Source organism: Crocuta crocuta, unplaced genomic scaffold (assembly GCF_008692635.1).
Source record: "Crocuta crocuta isolate KB4526 unplaced genomic scaffold, BGI_CrCroc_1.0 scaffold97, whole genome shotgun sequence".
NCBI lineage: Eukaryota > Metazoa > Chordata > Mammalia > Carnivora > Hyaenidae > Crocuta > Crocuta crocuta.
The window spans coordinates 8,504,813-8,528,194 of NW_027531999.1; the positions used below are offsets into that span (position 1 = coordinate 8,504,813).

At 37.2% G+C, this 23,382-nt stretch overlaps 1 protein-coding gene across 3 annotated transcripts in view; it reads right to left on the reverse strand.

Annotated features, from left to right (window-relative positions):
- The window catches only part of TBK1 (TANK binding kinase 1), a 53,154-nt gene that overhangs the window by 13,917 nt on the left and 15,855 nt on the right, over window positions 1-23,382 (reverse strand). For all 3 annotated transcript variants that reach the window (XM_077775184.1, XM_077775183.1, XM_077775185.1), the window contains 8 exons: window positions 20,119-20,279; window positions 17,339-17,449; window positions 12,381-12,560; window positions 10,032-10,228; window positions 9,220-9,278; window positions 8,524-8,615; window positions 4,265-4,366; window positions 3,423-3,501 (listed from right to left, as the gene is read on the reverse strand). In XM_077775184.1, coding sequence (XP_077631310.1) covers window positions 3,423-3,501; window positions 4,265-4,366; window positions 8,524-8,615; window positions 9,220-9,278; window positions 10,032-10,228; window positions 12,381-12,560; window positions 17,339-17,449; window positions 20,119-20,279 — 981 coding nt within the window. The remainder of the gene's footprint in view (window positions 1-3,422; window positions 3,502-4,264; window positions 4,367-8,523; window positions 8,616-9,219; window positions 9,279-10,031; window positions 10,229-12,380; window positions 12,561-17,338; window positions 17,450-20,118; window positions 20,280-23,382) is intronic.

A 23,382-nucleotide genomic window follows, 5' to 3' on the forward strand; every position in this document is an offset into this window, starting at 1 on the left:
TTTTTCTTCTTAATGTTTATTTATTTATTTTGAGAAAGAGAAAGAGAGAGTGCAGGGTAGGGGCAGAGAGAGAGGGAGAAAGAGAGAATCCCAAGCAGACGCTGGACAGTTAGTGAGGAGCCCAGTGTGGGTGCTCCATTTCATGAACCATGAGATCATGACCTGAGCCGAATCAAGAATCAGAGGCTCAAATGACTGAGCCACCCAGGTGCTCCTCAATCTGTTTGCTTTTTAATGTACAGAGATCTTAAATTTTTATATAGTCAAATACGTATCTTGCTTTTCATGCTTTAGGTCTCTGTAACATTAATCTCAAGATACAGAAAATGGTTTATGTATCAAGTTTTCTTTATAGCATTACAGAGAAGTGTGAAAAACAGCAAACAGCCTGAAGGATCAACAACAGAAGGATAATAAACAAAACTATTGATGGCTGCAATATTACGTCTATTAAAAAAGTAGTGTTACCAAAAAAATAAAACAAAACAAAAAATCCCAACTTGGAAAATGTCCTTACTATATCATACAAAAAATTAAAGTAACAATTGTATGTGCATAGGACAATCTTTTTTTTTTTTAATGTTTATTTATTTTTGAGAGAGACAGAGCGTGAGCAGGAGAGGGGCAGAGAGAGAGAGGGAGACACAGATCTAAAGCAGGCTCCAGGCTCTGAGCTTTAGCACAGAGCCCGATGTGGGGCTCAGACCTATAAACTATGAGATCATGACCTGAACCCAAGTCAGATCTTAACTGACTTGAGCCAGGCAGGTGCCCCAACACTCTTTTTTCAGGTTTATTTATTTATTTTAAAATTTATTTATTTTGAGAGAGACAGAACATGAGTGGGGAATAGGCAGAGAGAGAGAGAGAGAGAGAGAGAGAGAGAGAGAATCCCAGAGAGCCTGATGCAGGGCTCAAACTCACAAACTGAGACTGTGACCTGAGCCAAAATCAAGAGTTGGATGCTTAACTAACTGAACTACCCATGCACTCCAGTTTCTTTATTTTGAGAGACAGAGCGAGAGAACAAGATTGTGAGAGCATGTGTAAGCAGGGGAGGGGCAGAAAGGGAGAAAGAGAGAATTCCAAGCAGGTTCTGAGCTGTCAGTTTAGAGACTGACATGGGACTCAATCTCACCAAACACAAGATCATGACCTGAGCCGAAATCGAGTCCGAGGCCTAACTGAGTGAGCCACCCAGGGGCCCCAGGATAACAATCACTTAATAATGTATATAAAAAGATGACTAAAACAGTGGTTGTCAAAATTTTAGCAGCACCAAAATCACCTGGAGGGTTTGTTAAAACACTGACTGCGGGGCACTACCATCAGTTTCTGATTTGCAGGGTGCGGCCCCTGAATTTGCACATCTAACAAGTTACCGTGTGAGGCTGAGGCTGCAGGCCCAGGAACTACTATGAGGATCACTGTGCAGGACACTGAACAGAACTTTTAATAAACATTTTTTTGGGTGGTGAGCAATGTGTTATCTATTTCCTGTTTAGAAAGTTTATTATTTTTTTAATATTTATTTTTGAGAGAGCGAGAAAGCAAGTAAGGGAGTGGCAGAGAGAGGGAGACAGAGGATCCGAAGCTAGCTAGGTGCTGATGGTTGAGAGCCCAATGTGGGGCTTGAACTCATGAACTGCAAGATCAGGACCTGAGCTGAAGTTGGACACCTAACCAAGTGAGTCACCCAGGCACCCCACAAATTTTATTTTATTTTATTTTATTTATTTNGCCTACTAAGCCACCCAGGCGCCCCCACAAATTTTATTCTTATGGTCAAAAATAATTTCCTAATTTTTGTATTTATTTTTTTAAAGTAAGCTCTATGTTCAACGTGGGGCTTGAACTCATGACCCTGAGATCAAGTGTCCCATGCACTACTGACTGAGCCAGTGAGGTGCCCCATGACTCATATTTTGAAAACCACTGTTCTAGACCTAAAACTGAGGAAAACAATAAACTAAAAAGCTGGGGAAGAGAAAGGAGGTATCATATCAAGTTCTTTTCACTTTTAATTTAACATCCATTTCATGAAAGAATACTTCAAATGCTAAAGACTTGTAGGAGTATAGCATTTTTATTTATCTATTTTAATGGGTACAACCTGTGAGATAAGTAGAGTAAGAAACTGTCCATTTTAAAGAAAAAGAAACCAAGGATGTAAAGAATTAAAGGCATTGTGCAATTAAGAAGCCAGACAGGAATAGCTAAGCGAATAGGGGGACATCTGGGATTAGTGGTCAGCTCTCACAATAATACCATAGTCTGTGCTCTTCTAGAACACATTTTAAGTTTTTTAATTTTAAAAATTTTATTTATTTATTAATATTTATTTGGGGGAGAGTATAAGCAGAGGAGGGGCAGAGAGAGGGGGACAGAAGATCCAAAACAGGCTCTGCACAGACAGGCTGACAGCAGCCAGGCCGATACGGGGCTTGAACTCACGAACTGTAGAACACATTTTAATAAAAGATTCAGAGACTACCTAAAATGCTATTGTACTTTTCGGCAGAGTAGAGACCTTTGTCCCAACTCCTTTTTTAGTTACAGAAATTATTCACTGCCCTGAGGAACCCAAATCTTTCTTTCCTTAGTTTTTTTTTTTATTTTAGAAAAGATATTTTTCTAACTTGTATCTATTTCTAAATAAGATTAAGCACTCTGCACATTTCTAAACAAGATTAAGCACTCCACACAGCAATTTACATTTACGAACTTGCTTTAATTGTCATAGCAGCATCATGAGAACATCACAGATTTTTTTTTAACTAAAAAAAAAAATACTGGCTTATTTTTGAGAGCGAGTGAGTGAGAGAGAGAAGGAGGGGCAGAGAGGGAGGGTGGCAGAGAATCCAAATCAGGCTCTGCAATGTAAGTGCAAAGCCTGACATGGGGCTTGAACTCATGATCTGAGATCATGATCTGAGCTGAGGTCAGTTGCTCAACCAACTTGAGCCACCCAGGCACCTCCGACCCCCACCTTTTTTTAATAATGCTTATTTATTTGAGAGAGTGAGACAGTGAGCTGGGGAAGGGCACAGAGAGAGAGGGAGAGAGAGAATCTCAGCAGGGTCCATGTAGTCAGTGTGAACTCACGAATGAAATCATGACCTGAGCTGAAATCAAGAGCTAGATGCTTAACTGACTTAAGCCACCCAGTGTCCCAAGCATTATGGATTTTAAAAGGAGACTTGTGAGAGAAAAGGACTTAAAGCAAAGCAAGCACGTCATAAAGAATTTCATGTCATTAAGGGTATTTAAATATTGTAAATAGTTCCTAAAGATGGGAAAAGGCTACTCCTTTTCTGGAGATCTTTTAGGAATATCATCTTTCTAGGAAAGGTGAGATCTGATCTTACCAGCAAAGAAATAGGTTATGAGCCAATGGCTGTCATTATTGTGTAAATACTCACTCTCAACAATTTGGTGTGTATGTCTGAAATTTCACCTAACTCTGCTGCTTCCAGGTTGATCTTCATCAACTTTTCATATCTGTATGAAAACAAGCACAGAAAAATCAAATGAGTATGATGAATATACAGATTTTAAAATGTTTTATGAATTATATTTGAGTTCTTATTATCATAACTATTTAAGAATAAAACATAGAATGCAAAGCCTACAAACAACAGATTCCAAGAAAACTTGATGTCTCTGTAAAGAAGGGATTTTATATACTACTATTTATACATTTTTATACAAAAGACAACTTGATTTCCAACAGTCTTATGCCAGGACAATGGTCAAAATACTAGATTGCAGAATGGGGGTCATACTGATCTCATTTCTTGTATTTACTTTGTAGTACAAATAATACAGGGTAGGAAGAGGGAAGTCTAAAATATTGTTTCAAAACACAGTCTCAGGGATAAGATTAATAAGTAACAGTAAACTAAAAGTAATCCCCAAATTCTACAGCTACAACCAAAATACAGTTCTAGAATACCTCTTTCTACTTCCTTTGTTGACTGCAGGATCTATATTTTCCTATTCAGAGCGTCTGCTTTGCAAGATTAAAAAATGAGACGTATCTATGACAGATTACCTTTTCCTTTGTAAAGGGGAGGAGAAATGCCATCAAATGTTCATTTCTTACTGAGACAACTAAATAACTTTGGCTTTGTGAGGAAGTATTCAGTCTAAGGTGGTGTCTTGACTCAAACTCTTGCATAGCATGTTCTACTAAACCAAGGGTAACTAAATAAGTGAATATTTAACATTTTCACCATTATTGGCAAGGAAGTGATCTACTCACACTTTCACAGTTTTTTCAATGTTTCTGATGCAGAAATCCAGTGTGATCACAACTTCTGTCTTTTTGTGAACAGTTTCATTATAATCATCTTTAACTAATTCTCTAGAAAATAATAATATTCTCATTAGTTGTCTAAGGAATTATTTGTTTTCTCTCATCCATCGTTAATTACACTGCTGTTTCTACTCTTCAAATTTATTAACAATCTTGTCATATTATGAAAGCCAATCATTTCTGTTCCTCTTGGCCTGAGTCTTGCCAATTCACTTTTTATTACTAAAAGTATCTCTGTGACTCTTATAGATATCTAGGGCACAGGACATTAGTTACTACTTACTACAATGACAGTTTAGAAATCCAAGGCATTAAAATTATATTAAAAATATAAACTAAACTACAATCATACAAATAAGCCATATGTGTTATGCTTTATATCACCAAAATTAATTTTTACTGCTCATAAATTGTGATCTCTGAAGAAGCAGGATGACATAATTAATAAAACTGGAGGGCTTCTGGTCTACATTAAGGGTCAACAAACTAAGGCATGATGTTTGTTTTTGCTAAGAATATTTATATTTTTAAAGGTTGTAAAAACAAAATAAAAATAAAAATAAAGAAGGGACCCTATAGGGCTCATAAAGTCTAATATATCTACTAACTGGCAATCCCTATCAAAGTACCATCAGCATTCTTCACAGAGCTATAACAAACAATTCTAAAATTTGTATGGAACCACAAAAGACCCCGAATAGCCAAAGCAATCCTGAAAAAGAAAACCAAAGCAGGAAGCATCACAATCCCAGACTTCAAGCTGTATTACAAAGCTGTAATCATCAAGACAGTACGGTACTGGCACAAGAACAGACACATACATCAATGCAACAGAATACAGAACCCAGAAATGGATGCACAAATATGTGGCCAACTAATCTTTGACAAAGCAGGAAAGATTATCCAATGGGAAAAAGTCTCTTCAGCAAGAGGTGCTGGGAAAACTGGACAGTGACATGCAGAAGAATGAACCTGGACCACTTCCTTACACCGTACACAAACGTAAACTCAAAATGGATGAAAGACCTAACTAAGACAGGAAACCGTCAAAATCCTAGAGGAGAAAACAGGCAACAATCTCTTTAACCTTGGTTGCAGTAACTTACTTGACATGTCTCCAGAGGCAAGGGTACACACAAAGCAAAAATGAACTACTGGGACTTCATCAAGATAAAAAGCTGCACAGCAATCAGCAACATTAAAAGGCAAACTGATGGAATGGGAGAAGATATTTGCAAATGACATATTGGATAAAGGGTTAGTATGCAAAATCTGTAAAGAAGTTATCAATTTCACACCCATAAAACCCCACAAATAATCCAATGAAGAAATGGGCCAAAGACATGAACAGATACTTTTTGAAAGAAGACATCCAGATGGCTAAGACACATGAAAAAATGTTCATCACTCATCATCAGGGAAATACAAATTAAAACTACTATGAGATACCATCTCACACCTGTAAGAATGGCTAAAATTCACAAATCAGGCAAAAACAGATATTGGTGAGGATGCAGAGAAAGAAGAACCCTTTTTGCACTGCTGGTGGGAAGTCAAACTGGTGCAGACACTCTAGAAAACAGTATGGAGGTTCCTCAAAAAATTAAAAATAGAACTACCCTACGACCCAGCAATTGCATTACTAGGTATTTAACCAAAGGATACAAAAATGCTGATTTGAAGGGACACACACACTCCAATGTTTATAGTAGCACTATCAACAATAGCCAAAGTATGGAAAGAGCCCAAATGTCCATCAACAGATGAATGGATAATTACTCAACAATGAAAAAGAATGAAATCTTGCCATTTGCAACAATGTGAATAGAACTAGAGTGTATTAAGCTAAGCAAAATAAGTCAGAGTAAGACAAATATCAAATGATTTCATATGTGGAATTTAAGATATGAAACAGATGAACATAAGGGAAAGAAAGCAAAACTAATATAAAAACAGAAAGGAAGACAAACCATAAGAGACTCCTAAATACAGAGAACAAGCTGAGGCTTGCCGGCGGGGTGTTGGGTGGGGGGAAGTACTAAATGGATGATGGGCATTAAGGAGGACGCTGCGTGGGATGAGCACTGGGTGTTATATGTAAGTGGTGAATCACAAAGTTCTATTCCTGAAAAAAAATTTTTGATTAAAGAAAAATTAACAACAACAAAGGGGTATGAGAGACAGGAGCTCAAGTTCATGGACCATCAGAGGCTTTCTTTGGTCACTCTCCTATCTCTTTGGATCATTTTTGTTTTTGTTAATCAACAGGGCAAATAGTTCCCATAGTTAGAGGCAGAGAGCTGTATTTCTAATACAAAATTGTCGTGTTTGAAACATGGAACAGACACAGATTTCAAATATAGTCCTTTATTGATGGAAAAAAAAAATTTACTAACTGAAAAAGTTTGCCAGCAGTGGTCTACATTAAAAACTAGTTAAAAAAAAAAAACACACCCAAATCAAAAGCCAAATCAAAACAAAAACCTATTTTCTCATGACGTATTAAACTAAAAGTTAATAGGTATAAAAGCTTCCCGGAGCAGTGACTGTGGTGGATAACAAGATCTGTTGGTTACAATACCACAAACGTAAATGGAGTCAACACTCAGATTTTCCAGAAATTATTTAGTAAAAACAAAAAGACTTAATGGAAAGAGAAAAGCATACACTTAGAAGCTGGATACGTGAACACCTAAAAAAAAAAAGATAAATTTATGAGTTTAACATAAAAGTGGGAGGGAAAAAGTGTCATTCTCTTTTCTTCTTAATGTACCAGCAGAACGAGAATGATGAAATAAATGCTTCATCTGTGCTTTTGCAAGAAGGGGAGGAGAGGTGTGAGGGAGGTACATATAAACTGTCACAAGCACTAAGCCAAAGAGCATTATGAGCCCAGGGAACACGAGGCCATTGCTATGTGTGTATAAAATTCAAAAGCCTTAAATGATGGTGTATAGAAACTAGAGGCATGATGTTCAAAGAGATCATTTATTCCCCATTTCTATCAGATGGAAAGATAACATCTACAAATCATGTAAAGTAAAAAAAGGGCAAGTCATATTCATTCACAAAATATTTCTTAGGATGACTTTCAGAAAAAATATTATACTTAATTAATCAATATTCTGACCTAGAAGAGCTATATTACATGATTTGCTTTAAAAAAAGCTTTTATGGCTTGTCAAGGTGAACGTGTACTCCACTGTATAATTTCATTTATGTGAAGTGTCTCGAATAAGCAAATCTATATAGACAGAAAGCATATGAGTGACTGCCTGGGGCTAGAACTCTAGAACAAGTCCAGACTATCTTGAATTATAACAATGCCAAAGCCTTCCTACCAAGAAAGTGAAATGACAGCCAAGTCAAAGTCCCTGGGAAAAGAATTCATTTACCATCACACTGTATACACAGTGCGGTGTCAGTTTTAAAATTCAGATACTATTTGTCCTATCTGTCTCACAAGCTGCTGTAGGAACCAAATAAAAAAATAGTTGCTAAACGTTTTGTACACTAAATGTTATAGTAACACAGAAAGGGTGGTTGGCTGGCTCAATTGGTGGAGCCATGTGACTTTTGATCTTGGAGTCGTGAGTTCGAGCCCTACACTGGGTGCAGAGATGACTTTATAGCTTTCTTTTGTCTTTCTTTTTTTTTAACGTTTTATTTATTTTTGAGAGCACAAGTGAGCACTAGTGAGGGAGGGGCAGAGAGAGGGAGACACAGAAACCGAAGCAGGCTCTAGGTTCTGAGCTTTCAGCACAGAGCCCAAGGCGGGGTTCAAACCCAATAGTGAGATCATGACCTGACAGAAGTCGGATGCTTAACTGACTGAGCCATCCAGGTGCCCCCAAAATAAAGTCTTTAGGACTGAGCTTGGGTGACTCAGTTGAGCATCTGACTCTTGATTTCACTTCAGGTCATGGTCTCACAGTTTATGGGATCGAGCCCCACGTTGGGCTCCGCACAGAGCCAGCTTGGGATTCTCTCTCTCCCTTTCTCTCTCTCCCTCTAGCCCTCTTCTGCTCACATTCTGTCTCTTTCTCTCAAAAAAAAAAAAAAAAGAATTAAAAAAAGGATAAAATCTTTAAAAACCAAACCAAACAATAAAAATCCCAAGCACTTGACTCTTCTTAGTCTGAAGAGGTCAAGTATCAATGATGGAGTGGTTACCACTTATTTTCAAATTTCAGTCTATTACTTACATCAACCATCGTATCCCCTTTCGCATTAATTCCTGATAAAGCAGCAAGGTATTGGCAATTTTACAGGCATAACACACAACTCCTGTTATTGCCTAATAAAGAAACAGAAATGTCAGTATTTGGTGCTAATTGTGGTTCAGGATAAAAAATCTCTTACATAAAAATTTTCAAGCTTATATATTTTTATCAGGTTAATTTAAAAACACAAATTGCCAATTTCTAAAAGCTAAGGACAGATACAATAAATATTCCATCCTTAATATGATAATGTTGAACATGTACTATCTCAATAGAGAAAACTTTCTTAGGAGTTTCAGAAAAGACATAAAGAAGAAAGAGGGGCGCCTGGGTGGCTCAGTCGGTTAGGCATCTGACTTCAGCTCAGGACGTGATCTTATGGTCTGTGGGTTGGAGCTGCATCGGGTTCTGTGCTGACAGGTCAGAGCCTGGAGCCTGCTCTGTGTACCCCCCCTCTTTGCCCCTCCCTCGCTCATGCTCTCTTTCTCTCAAGAATAAATAAATGTTCTAAAAAATTTTTTTAAAAACCCACAAAATAATGTGCAACGGATAACAATTTAAATGAATAATTTCTTAAATCATATAGGCATATGGAAAGATAATACATTTTATTGCTTTCATTGTTGATAAGACAATTTTAATTCAGATGTTTACAAAGTAATTTAATTAAACACTAACCTTAGCCATGCTAGCATCCCCATCTAAATCATAACGTGGATGTACTTTAGGGAGTGAAACTGAAATATGAAGTAAAATAATTAAAATGAGAAATAAAGTATTTTGAATAAATTACTATAGCCTTTATATAGCAATCTCTAAATTAAACATTAACCTCTAAATTACTCCCAAATTAAAAGTTAGTAATAAAACTCTTTTATGTTCTTTTTCTGGTTAAAAAAAAAATCACCTGAAGCAAAAATGTTCATTCCTTAACAACTAAGAAATTACCTAAAATATTTCTAAGGAGTTTAGTTCTTTTCTTAAATATGTTCTAATGCAACAAGCTCAATGCTTCTCTTTAAATTTAAATCCAATCCCAAAGATCCAAATAGGAAAGTAAAAATTGGGGTAATTTTTTTTCCACCAATATAATTAATAATTTAAGATTCCAAAATGTAGATCTAATTTTTCATGGACTCCGAAGCCTGGCAAAGTGCCCTCTTCACAACAGACACAATAAATATTGGCTCAAACTTATGATACAACAGGTTATTTTGAGTGTTAGTAAAATACTAAACGCAAAGAGCTACAGTAAAACATACATGACAGACTACCATTTTATGAAACAAAATATTTAAGGTCAAATTATGTTCCTATAAGCCTTTTCAATTTTATTACTAGTTTCATTCAACTAATTTATGAAATTTTTAAGTTTATGAAAATTCTACATTACTGTCCTCATCAATCAACTTTATGAAGGTGCCAATCATTTTTATAGGTCATTTTTTTTTTAAACGGCTAGTTAGAATACTAGAAAAATCCCAACTTACTTTTCTCATATATCAACCCTACGGTAGTCAGAGGTTCCCGACTCACTACAAAGATGGGATTTTCCTCAGTAGTTTTAGGGAAATGCTGTGCCAGTCGTCCAGGTTCTATAACTAAGCGTCGTCCTTCATATATAAGTTCTTGATTTGCAGAAATAATTTTGGTTTGTTTATATACCAGTTCATGGAATACAGTAGCACTGTGTGAGAAACATTCAAAAGGACATTATTGGGATGGAGTAAGAATTTTTTTGTGTGCAGGGTAAAATGTTTCTTTCTAAGACATCAGATCATGGCCAGTATATAGAAATGCTACTTTGTTGATGTCGATACTATAATGTCTATTAAACTGAAAACTGCACATGGCCTGTCTATACAGCAATCAATTCTAGAATACTTTTATGTCTGAATATCAATACTGGATATGTGTAAGATACAGGATTCTTCATGTTTAATAATGGGGAGCTAACAAAACAGCACTTTAGAGCACAGACTCTAGATCAGACTACCTGTGTTCATATCCAGTTCTACTTACTTGCTAAAATACCTTAAGTTACTTAACTGCTCTATGCTGTTTCCTCATCTAGAAAACACAAGGGATAGTACTCACCTCACAGAGCTATTGTGGGGATTAAATGACAAAGAACTGACAATGGTATCTGAGACGAGACTATAAAATATTTGTTAAATGAATAAATACAACTAGGTATTTTCAAAACGATGTTTTTGGGGAAAAGATAGATTCTCCCTATCTGTGCAAGCAAAGAGGCATTTCAGTGGAAATGCTGTGATCCGGCTCAGGCTTGGGTGGGTTTTTATGTTCACACATGCTCTTAAAATGAAATCATCGCTAATACCTAACTATGACACATACTTATTCAGGCTATTACATACCAAAATAATACGAATAATACACATTTGATCTAATGTTATATTAATATTATCTCATTCATTATATTGATGTAATATCTCATGTTTATATTATTATACATATTAGATATTACTATCTAAAAATATTACTTTGATTAATTTTATTTCTTTTTTTAAATGTTTTTTTGTTTTTTTAATTTCTGAGAGAGAGAAAGAGACAGCATGAGCAGGGGAGGGTCAGAGAGAGAGGGAGATACAGAATCTGATACAGGCTCCAGGCTCTGAGCTAGCTGTCAGCACAGAGCCTGATGTGGGGCTCGAACCCACGAAACGTGAGATCATGAGCTGAGCTGAAGTCAGATGCTCAACCGACTGAGCCACCCAGGCGCCCCTGATTAATTTTATTTCTTAATAAATTGCCAGTAAAGGTTTTATAAGATATCAGAACTGCTATTTGATCTTGTCAAAACAAACATTAAAGCACACAGAATGAGTGTAAAGTTTTTTCTCCTTCATTTTATTTTTATTTTTTTCAGTGCAAAAGGTGTTTTTATTATACCACAGAGACAGGACCTGTGGGCAGAAGGAGCTGTTCCCTTCATTTTAAAAAACATTTGAGGTCACTGTAGATTGACATGCAGTGGTAAGAAATAATACACAGTGATACCACGTACCCTTCACCCAGTGTCCCCCAATGGTTAACATCTCGCATAAGATATAGCATAATATTATACTATACAGATATTATATGTATCCTCTCCAGGATACGGATACTGATAGAATTCACCTATGATATTCAGATTTCCCTAGCTTTACATGTAAGTGTGAGAGTACTTAGTTAAATACAGTTCTATCACATAGGTAGATTTTTTATAATATAGGTACAATGTGTTTTTGTTTAGGTAAAATAAATGATTATTTCTCCAGCCCCTAATAAAGGGTTTAAGTCACATATGCAAATAATAACTACACTAGCTATGTTTAACACTTGAGCTTTAATGTTTTTTAAATGATAGGACAATACTCTTGAATTATTTTTTCTTTCTCTCTTTTTTTTAAAGTCGGCTCTATGCCCAATATGGGGCTTGAACTCAGAGTCACAAGCTCTACTGAGTCAGCCACGTGACCCTGATAGAACAGTAGTCTTAATAAAACCCAGCCCATTTATTAATGGGTGTTATTTGTGGTATTGTGACTATGTAAGAGAGAAGACACAGAAACAAAAATAGCCTTATAAAAGTTGCAGTTTAATAACAAGCTATTTTACCTACATATTTTATAAAAGCAGAAAATTAATCTTTTCATTCCAAAAATAGGTGAAAAAGAATTCACTAAGCGCTCAAACATAATTTCCTAAGTGAGAAGTGGGTACCTTTGGAGAAGCTGAGACATATTCTCCCTTTCCTCTCCTAATTTAGGAAGATAATTACAAAACAAAACACAACATTATGATACAGAATGAAAATATAAAGAAGTACTTACGTATTATAGCTATGAATATAGATCTTATGAGCTGTCATTTGTTGCAGTGAAAAAACATGAATTATCATCCGATGAAGTATATCACTAGTTTCTGCAAAAAACTGGTCAAAACCCCAACACTTTTCCTGATCTGCCTCAAGGATGTTTGCAAGAACAGGGGTTAGTAGAACTTGAAGACCCCTAAAATAGTATTGAAAAAAGTTACTTGAAGAGTGAATTTAAAAGTTACGTGAAGAGTCCAGATACAAAATCATAATATTTACCAACAAATCAATGGAATTGCTATTACTTGGATTAATTTAAAACTTAAAAAAACTGCCAACTTTTCAGAATGTCAGGTAACCTTGGTTTAAAATTACCTGTCAATGCAGCAGGAGTTATGGCATTTTTTCTAAAGTTTATTTATTTATTTTAAGAGAGAGAGAGAGACAGAGAGACAAGAGAGAGACAGAGACAGAAAGAGAATATTCCAAGTAGGCTATGCCACCAGCACAAAACCCGGTGTGGGGCTTAAACTCGTGAACCATGAGATCATAACCTGAACCAAAACCAAGAGTCTGATGCACCTAGGTGCTCCTGGGCTTATGGCATTTTTATGTTAACTTATCTCTTATTGATTATTCTTTGATTCATTCCTTCCCAAGTTTTCTCATTTTTCCAAACACAATCTATATATGTATATATACATGGCCATCCAGGTGAGATCAGTTGATCAGAACCAGGCAGTTAGGATAAGATAATTGTTTAATTTCAGGGTTTTTAATGTCCTTTTTTTTTTAAGTTTATTTTTAAGAGAGAGAGAGAGAGAGTGTGTGTGTGTGTGAGTGGGTGAGGGGCAGAGAGAGAGAGAGGAAGACAGAAAATCCCAAGCAGGCTCCATGCTAAGAGCACAGAGTCCAACATGGAGCTCAAACTTCCAAACCATGAGATCATGACCTGAGTCCAAATCAAGAGTCAGATGCTTAATTGAGTGAGCTACTCAGGCACCACTGTACCACTTCCCACTCCCCCCCCCCCTTTTTAAAAGTTTATTTATTTTGAGAGAGAGAGAGAGAGAATGGGGAGGGGCAGAGAGAGAGGGGGCAGAGAGAGAATCGCAAGCAGGCTCTGTGTTGTCAGTGTAGAGGCTGATGCGGGGCTTGAACTCAACGAACTGTGATCATGACCTGAGCCAAAATCAAGAGTCAGATGCTTAACTGATTGAACCACCTAGGAACCCCAGGTCAGGCACCCCTTTAATGTCCTTGTATTTATTTATATTTATTTTTTACTTATTTTTGAGAGAGTGCACAGGTATGAACTGGGAAGGGACAGAGGGAGAGGGGGACAGAGGGAGGGGGGACAGAGGGAGAGGGGGACAGAGGATCCAAAATGGGAACTGTTTTCACAGCAGAGAGCCTGATGCAGGGCTCAAACTTAAGAACTGCAAGATCACGACCTGAGCCAAAGTCAGAGTCTTCACCGACTGAGCCACCCAGGCACCCTAATGTCCTTTTAACATGGCTCTCCAATATATAACTTTTTAAAGTTATTTATTTATTTTGAGAGAGAGAGAGACAGAGAGAGCAAGAAGGGGAGGGCCAGACAACGAGGAAGCAAGCTCCCAAACAAGCTCCTTGTGTTAGTGCAGAGCCCAACTCAGGGCTCAATCTCCCAAATCATGGGATCATGACCTGAACCAAAATCAAGAGTTGGAAGCTTAACCAACTGAGCCACCCAGGGGCTCTCTCCAATATATGATTTTTAATGTTGAATTTTTATGCCTTTTGTAGTATACTGCTATTTTTTTGGAGTATACTTCTTTAGGAAGTAAAATTAATATAATCATCTGGCAATCAATTAGTGCCAATTCAAATGAGATAATCTTTGACTAGTAAGCTTAGGTTTTTAAAAAAATGAAAGAAAAAGAAGGAAGGAAGGACCTTTATTCATTCTCATACTTACATTGAATTATATAATATATTCAAAGAGACTCTCATAATTTGAAATTATGGAATTTCAAATAGTTTTAAAAATACATTCTTTTTTTAAATGTTTTTTGTTTTTATTTCTGAGTGAGTGAGAGAGACAGAGAGAGAGAGAGAGAGAGACAGCATGAGCAGGGGAGGGTCAGAGAGAGAGGGAGACACAGAATCTGAAGCAGGCTCCAGACTCTGAGCTAGCTGTTAGCACACAGCCCGATGCGGGGCTCGAACCCATAAACTATGAGATCATGACCTGAGCCAAAGTCGGAGACTTGAGTGACTGAGCCACCCAGGCGCCCCTTAAAAATACATTCTTGACTATATAAGCAGATACTGGAAAAAGTCTTTTTAAGTGTTTTTAAAGTAGATAGTGGATATCTTATTTTTATTTTTTTATTTTGGGGAGAGAGAACACATACAAGTGGGAGAAGTGGGGCAGATGGTGGAGAGAGGAGTAGAGGGGGAGACAGAGAGAGACAGAGAGAGAGAAAATCTTAAACAGGCTTCATGTTCAGTGGACCCCAATGCAGGGCTCAGGGCTGTGATCTGAGCCGAAACCAAGAATCCAATGTTCAACTGATTAAGTCACTCAGGTGCCCTGGTAGTGGATATTTTAAGTTTTGACTAACAGGTATCTCTTCTCCCTCCTTTTGGAAGAGAATCCCTGCCTCTCCTCTATTTCCCAGTGCAGAGATGGGCATGACAATGACTCTTGAGGTCACAGTGTGAGTCCAAGGATTCAGCTGGGCTCTGAGTCACATACACATGTGAACTTTTAATTACAAGGTCAACATCCTTCTTCACTTAGACCAGCTGAGTTAGGTCTTTCTCCCTTGTTATCAGTCTTGGCTAATACATATAAGAAATGATGGTTGTCTTTTTTTACAGCTGCTTTATTTTTGATAGTCGTTTTCACTGCTGATTTATGGTACTTAAAGTCCTTACTATTAAAAAAAAAAAAACACCTACAAGATTTGGGGCACCTGGGTGGCTCAGTCGGTTGGACATCTGACTTTGGCTCAGGTCACGGCTTGTGAGTTTGAGCCCCATGTCAGGCTCTGTACTGTGCAGCTCAGAGCCTGGAGTCTGCTTTGTATTCTGTGTCCCTCTCCCTCGCTCCGCTCCTCCCTGCTCATTCCCTCTCTCCTCTCTCTCTCTAAGAATAAACATTAAAAAAAAAAAAAAACAAAACCAAACCCACAAGATTACATAATGTGCTGTTTCCTAAGCAATTTATATCAAAGAATTTATAACTAGGTGTGTTAAAGACTAATTAGGTAGGTTAAGACCTGCTAACCTCCTGAAATATACAATCTGTAGTTATTGATTCTAAGTTTCAGCAATTATTAAACAGCCAGTGTTCACTACCTGACCCCTTTACATTTTACATTTTGCCTGAGATTCCAAAAATGAGTATTTTCTAAATCAAAAGTTAACATAAATCACTACAATATGCAATTTCTGCTCTCCAATAAAACGAATTTCTCTTGATAACTCTGGCTGCATGACCCAATTTCGTTTTGGAGACTTCTTTTTCAAACAACACACAAAAATGAAACTGTCAGAATAGTTTTGAAAAATGATTTTAGAATTAGAACTCTTAGTTTAAGTGAGTATCACAGACATTGAAATATAAAATGATAGGTGATATTTTATTAGCTTATGATATAAACGATTTAAATAATACTCAATATTCAAAATATTAAATATTTAAATTCATTTTTATATTAGAAAATCATACAAAAGAGCACCCACAAATTATAATAGGTAGTAAGCCAATAAATCATAACCTGTATTACTTGTGGATTATATAACTACCATACTCAAGAAAAATGGAAGTTAATTCAATAACTAGAAATCCTATTTATTCATTTATTCATTCATTCTTTCAAAGAGAAGGAGAATGTGTGCATGCACGTATGAGCAGAAGGGCAGAGAGAGAGGGAGAGAAAGAATCCCAAGCAGGCCCTGTACTGTCAGTGTGGAGCTTGATGCAAGGCTTGATCTTGTGGACTATAGGATCATGACCCAAGCCAAAATCAAGAGATGGACGCTTAAGCGACTGAGCCACCCAGGTGCCCCAGTAATCAGAAATCCTGAATATTGATGAGTGTTTCGGCTTTATTTCCAGAGTAAAACCTAAAATAATTTACTCTCTACTTTTAATTTCTTTCTCCTTAAATTTTTCTTTGTGGTTAACAGAATTCATGCCTGACAATATAACTTTTTTGAGTTCTGGGTGCTAAGTTATATAAGACCCATCTGAACATTTGAAATGCCAAAAAAAGTAGTAGAAAATTATTAATTCTCACCTTTTTAGTAATTTGAGTACTTTTTAAAAATGAGAATACTACTAAACTTCTCAAGTGTTTGAGGCGCCTGGGTGGCTCAGTAGATTAAGTGTCTACTCTTGATTTCAGCTCAGGTCATGATCTCAGGGTCATGAGATGGAGCCTCACATTGGGCTCTGCATTGAGCACAGAGCCTGCTTAAGATTCTCTCTCTCTCTCTCTCTCTCTCTCTCTCTCTCTCTCTCTCTGCCTCGGCCCCTCTCTGCCACTGATGCTCCCTCTCTCCAAAATAAAAAAAAATGAAAAAAAAAAATAAACTTCTCGAGTGTGTTTTTTAGAATTCTAGTTACTCCCATCTGTACCACCATTTATAGCCTGTCAATATGGATGGTCAATATAAAAGATACGAAGGTCCCTAAGCTAGATCCCTACAATGGACAGAATTCTAGGACTAATGATTAGCGATCTCAAAAATGTATGTCCTCTGCCCTAACAAGAGATCTGGCAAAATTATTCATATGATCAGAATCCATCTTTACATTACCACAAAGACAAAAATCACCTATCAAAGCACATCAAAAACACAGTAAAATATTAAAAACAACAGCAAACAAAAAAACCAAAGTATACTTAAGTATTTGTGATTTTACTCAATAAAGATTCCAAACATCAAAGTGCAAAAAGAGAAAGTCACCATACTGACCGAGAAAGACTACAAGAAATAGGCATGTCTCCACTCCAGTCGATTGGTCCATTTTCTGCTTTCTGTACTCCAGATATTGCACCAGAAGGCTTTCCAGTAATGATTTTATACCTTGGGAGGAATAAATGGAGAATAAATTACACAGTTCATCATTGCATAGCCTATCAATGGGCTTTGCAAAAATATTTCCTCAGTTGCACCTACAATTATCTACTAGACGAAACTTTGTGACTGATGTTCACAGGATCCATAAAACAATCAAAATACTTTGAATCTGACTGACTGAAGTAGGACAGTGGCTGTACGATTATTTTTATATATGCCATAATTAATTTTCATTGGGCTCTCATAGTGCCATATAACAGCATCTTGATGTTCACAACAAAAATATTAATTTTTCCATCTGAAAAAATCGAGCAAACACAAAAAAGTTATGTTACAGACTGTCTCTAGGCCATAAAAATCCCTTTTACCCAAATTATCCAAAGGTAGCCAACTGGACTATGAAATTACTGCAGAATGCACAACAGCTTTCTTTTTTTTAAAAGAAGACAAAACTATAACAGCACAGTATCACAGAGACTCGCTGCATACTGAAAACATACATACACATACAGGAATAGGTGTGTGTACCAAAACTAAAAGCCAAATTTAATGCAATCCTTGAGGTAGGTGATAAAAACAAAGATGACCGGAAGAAAGAAGACAGATGGGGAAGCAAAAGAATACTATAAAAGATGCGACAAGTCAATAAAAGCAGCCTCTCAGGTTTCAGCACTTTGCTAACCAAAGAGCTCATGCCTTCTGGAATACTTTCATCCAGATGAAATTATGAAACCTAATATAAGAGTCTTACATGAATTTATTATAGATATTATTTCTGGCATAACTTTTTGTTTGTTTAATGTCTACGTAAATGTGCTCTGAGAAAAATCAAGATTTTTTTTCTCTAAAAAGCAGAACAAACCAGTAGTACCACTGACTTGGACCACGTGCCTCTTTTCTATGGGGCAGCTGGGATTTCTGCCTTAACAGAGTTTTCACAGAAGAAGAAAACTAATGAGAAAAATAAGGTACATTCACATAAGAAAGGTCTGATTGCAGAGGAGTAAGTACAGATATGTGAGGTAAATCTAAGAAAAAAAGTGAATAGAATGGATGCAGAACTCTTAAAGGAATGCTTAACATTCTTAGAAAAGCTTCACTAACTTGGTAAAATCCATATAAAAGTACACTGACAAGGTGTAAATGAGATGCTGAGGGAGCTGTAATGTGAGGTAGATGCACCCTCCCAATAGTAAAACAAGTAAAATAGGCGTCATGACTACTTCAAGCACCTCTCATCGACTACTTCAAGCACCTCTTATCGTACATTAACAGCATTCCCCCAAACTGGAGGTTTCTGTGCATATAAAGAAAGAAACTCTGCTAATGGTTATACCTATACACATGGTGACAATGTTATCAGGTTGCTGATGGGTCACATGTTTCCTTTCTTAGGGAGCATATCATGCTTTTATTTAATCCATTTTCAGGGCAGCAAGAAATGCTGCAAATGGTTTAAAATGTATGTAAGACAATAAAAACATGATTAACTGTTAGGCACAATTTATGTTTAATGAGAAAAACATGAATTTGCTCTCAGCCTTTATTAATGAAGGGATTTTATAAAATGGGCACTGCTGTAAAGCAGGCTCAAAATGGTGTTTCACCAAAGTCATCACTATAGTAATGGATGCCTTCTTCCCATGAAGAGGTGTACTGTCCTTGCTGAAAACAGGAAGATATCCAGGTTTTAGCAAAAGCCATTATATCAGCTGGCTTTACCTCCTGAAATCAACAAACAGAAAAATAGGCTTCTCCCTCAATTTCCTGAGGTGAGATTAAAGATTGTATTTTTACAGGTGCGATTATTTAAGTCATGTTTGCTTACAAAAGGTCTGGTCAAATATAAAGGTCTGAGAGAAATGTTAAGATCTAAAGTAGGACTGGATATACTGGGCTGTCAGTGAATTACTATCCCCTAACATTCTCTAAACAACATTCATAACCTCATAATTTTATGTGTACGTGGATTGGCCATTTCTCAGGAAGCAAGGTCATTCACTAATTTCTCTTACAATAAAAAGATGTGTGGTCAGTGTACAGATGTTTATAAGAAACTTGACATCTAGAATTCCATCTCTCTTTTTCTCCATTATTTAGTTTACAATAGTGATTTTACACCAAGCAATTATTTCCTAATAGTTATGGCAAAATATAAAGGTATAATAATACTAGTAAAATGCAGTCAGTCTTTGGACTGAAACCGCAACACTGGAAATAAATTTAATAGTATATTAAATATTTTTGAAATGGTAAAAGAGATCAGATCAGTTCAGGGTAAAAATTTTATTTCTTTTACGTCTGGTAATGGTTCTGGTACCCCACAGAAGTACTATTTTTTTCAGTTATATAAAGGAAAATCCCTGATAAGTAGGACACAAAGAGAAATAAACAGTATGTTGAAATATAATCCAGCAAGCAGTATGTATTTAATGACGGGCCAAAGACTGGATGCCACTTACACTTTGTACATAGATATTTTAACACAATAAGAAAAATTATGCCAATGCACTCTATAAGGTTGCATTCTTATTCAAAACCAAATAGCTTAAAATATCAGAAATGATAGCTACATCAATTTTCATTAGTGCACACCTCTAACATATGATGAAACAAAATAAGACAAATACACATTTGAAAAATTATTTCTAATTTTAGATGGAGAAACCACTTACATCACTTCCTTATTCCTACGTGGCCCTTCAAATGGTCTAAATGGCAATGATCCAGTAGCGGCATGGTAAAATGTTACCCCAATGCTCCAAAGATCAACTGTTGCTCCATACTTCTTCTGATGATCTTTTCTTAGCACTGCTCTCTCATACATATCAGGATGCTTAAAAAAAAGAATGAAGAAACTAACTTGTGTTCTATGGTAATACATTACACACAAATGGGTATTTGATAATGCCTACAAAGTCTGTTATATTGCCCTAATAATTTCACTTTCCCAATCTGAAAAGACTATTTCATGTCTTCTCTTCTTTCCTCAAACCTCCAACACCACCTTCCTTTAACTCTCAATCTCGATGACCTCACTTCATCCTTCAATAAGGAAATGTAAGCAAAACAGATCAATTCTCCCTTATGCTTTTTACCAAATACCAACCTTCTTGAATCTGTGTCTAGACTCTGGCCTACTTTCCCTTTATGATGGAACTACTCCTATCAAGGGCTAACTTTTCCATCTGTGCTATGGAATCCATACTAATGTCTCGCTAATTCCAGAAATCAATTCCTACAATTATCCTTTTTATTTTATGCAATTTCCTCTTATTGGATCATTCCTTTTAGCTTACATACATGCTATAAGATCTCCTACTTTTAAAATCTAAATTGACCTCACGACCCTTTCTTGCTATGACCCAATTTTCTTTCCCACCATAGCAAAACTTCTCAAAGCAGTTGTCTCCACCTATAACTGCCTTATTTCCTCATCTCTCATGGAGGCCTTTGGCATTAAATATTACCCATATACTTTAACTCCCAAACTATCTCCTGCCCTGAGTTCCAGATTCATATACTCTACTGTTTTCCCAAATGTCTAAAAAGTAGCTCAAACTTGGGGCACATGGGTGGCTCAGTCAGTCAACTGAGTGAAGTTGGCTCAGGTCATGATCTTTCAGACTGTGAGTTCGAGCCCTGCATCAGGCTTGCTGCTATCAGCACAGAGCCTGCTTTCGATCCTCTGTCTCCCTCTCTCTCTACCCCTCCCCCCACATGCTCTGTGTCTTGAAAATAAATGAACACTAAAAAAAAAAAAGTAGCTCAAACTTCACATGTCCAAAATAGACTCTTCTTGGTCTTTGCTCTCAACCCAGTTTCCTACTAATCTTTATCCTCTAAGCAAGCAGTACCACAATCTATCCAGTTATTTATTCCCCAGACCTATCAGGTAGCCTTGATTTCTTTTTCTCATCTCTCAAATGCAATCCATCAGAGCAAGTCATGATGACTCTGAGATAAAAATTAAATTTTTTAGAATTATTTCAGAGGACTAGCCTGACTGAGCTGACTGGGGATCTAGCAGTCCAGACAAGTAGCTGATGTGATGTTAAACACATGATTTTAAGTCAAGATGTTATACTACATTATGGAGTACAGATCAATCTTTTTTTTTCTTAATTAAAAAAATTTTAATGTTTAAGAGACAGAGTGTGAGTGGGGGAGGGGCAGAGAGAGAGGGAGACAAAGAAACCAAAGCAGACTTCAGGCTCTGAGCTGTCAGCACAGAGTCTCATGCGGGGCTCGGACCCATAAACTGTGAGATCATGACTTGAGCTGAAGTCAGACACTCAACTGACTGAGCCACCCATGCGCCCCCTCCCCCCAATTTTTTTTAATGTTCACTTATTTTTGAGAGAGAGAGAGCAGGCAGGGGAGGGACAGAGAGAGAGGGAGACACAGAACCCAAAGCAGGCTCAGGCTCTGAGCTCCCAGCACAGAGCCCAACACAGGGCTTGAACCCAGGAACCTCAAGATCATGACTTCAGCCAAAGTCAAGTGCTTAAATGACTGAGGCACCCAGGCGTCCCTGGAATACAGGTAAATCTTATATGACATGGCTTAGCAGCTTACAGGTCCAGCCAGAGATTCTGATGGACATCTAGCTATGCAGAGTACAACCAGAAGTCATACATGCTTAGCTTCCTGACATCTGCATTCACAGAAGTTATGCACTTGAAGATTCTTAGAAGATAAAGCTACAAGAGTGTACTTAGGACCAAAGCAGAGTCATCAACCAAATCAAAACGAATGCCTTATGACATTGTGGCATGTGGCTGTGGCCTAAAAGACTGGGAATGAGTGCAGGTAACACTACTGGGAGGGTGCTTCTAAATGATGCATTCTATGAATTTGACTCCCAAAGGGTCACCATCCCTGGATTTTTTGTGTGAATAGTGGGGTGGGAGGTGGGGATGGGGGACCACTCTTTTGGGAAATACCTTTTAACGAGTAATCAAGAGGTGATAAGCATGAAGGGTTTGAAGTGAGTGTCTAAACAAATGTCTTCGAGATATATGGGGTCTAAGTGGTTTTGCTGGGTCTGTGCAACAGCATATAAACTACTATCCAAAGAAGCATCAGCCGGCCCTTTGACACAGTAGCTGGTACTTAGTGTATAAATGGTACTGTGAACAGACCAAAACCCATGTATATGCCTGATATCCTCTAGCACATGAGGGTGCCAAGCTGGGAAGAGGAGATACAGTGATTCTAGAAGGAGACAAAGGGAGAAATCCCCTCAAAAGGTGCAATAAATAATATAATTCTCCCACAGAGTGACATTAGCATATGCTGGTTACTAAACATGATCTCTACTCATTGGCTCTCTCCTGAATGTGCTGCCTGCATTTGTGTAGGGCTTGGTACTGCTGGGCCTGAGCCTCCACATCTGGAACAGGAATAGGAGAAGAAAGCTACTGTAAAGCTCTCAGGTTATATTATTAAGACGTATCCATAACAGGGGTGCCGGGATGGCTCAGTTGGTTAAGCCTCCGACTCTTGATTTTGGCTCAGGTCATGATCTCACGGTTTGTGGGATTGTACCCCACACTGGATGCTGTGCTGACGGCACGGAGTCTGCCCCAGCTCATGTGCATGCACTGTCTCTCTCAAAATAAATACATAAATATTTTTTTAAAAAGAAAAAAAGATATCCATCATATTAAAAATGGTGGAAGAAAGAATGTTGAAGTTTTCTTTGGACTTTAGCAAACAAAGAGAAGATTTAACATCTGGTCTCGGAATTCCGTAATGAGAAAAATTTTCATTTAAATATAAAAACTTTTAGATTTTAGCCTGCTGAGCTGCAGGCTATTATTTATCTCTTTTTGTAAAATTTCTGGTATACTGCACATGGAAACAGGGCTGGGCATAATCTGAAATAGGAAATATATTAGAGTAAAATTTTAGCCTAGAGTACAGCATGAACTTGG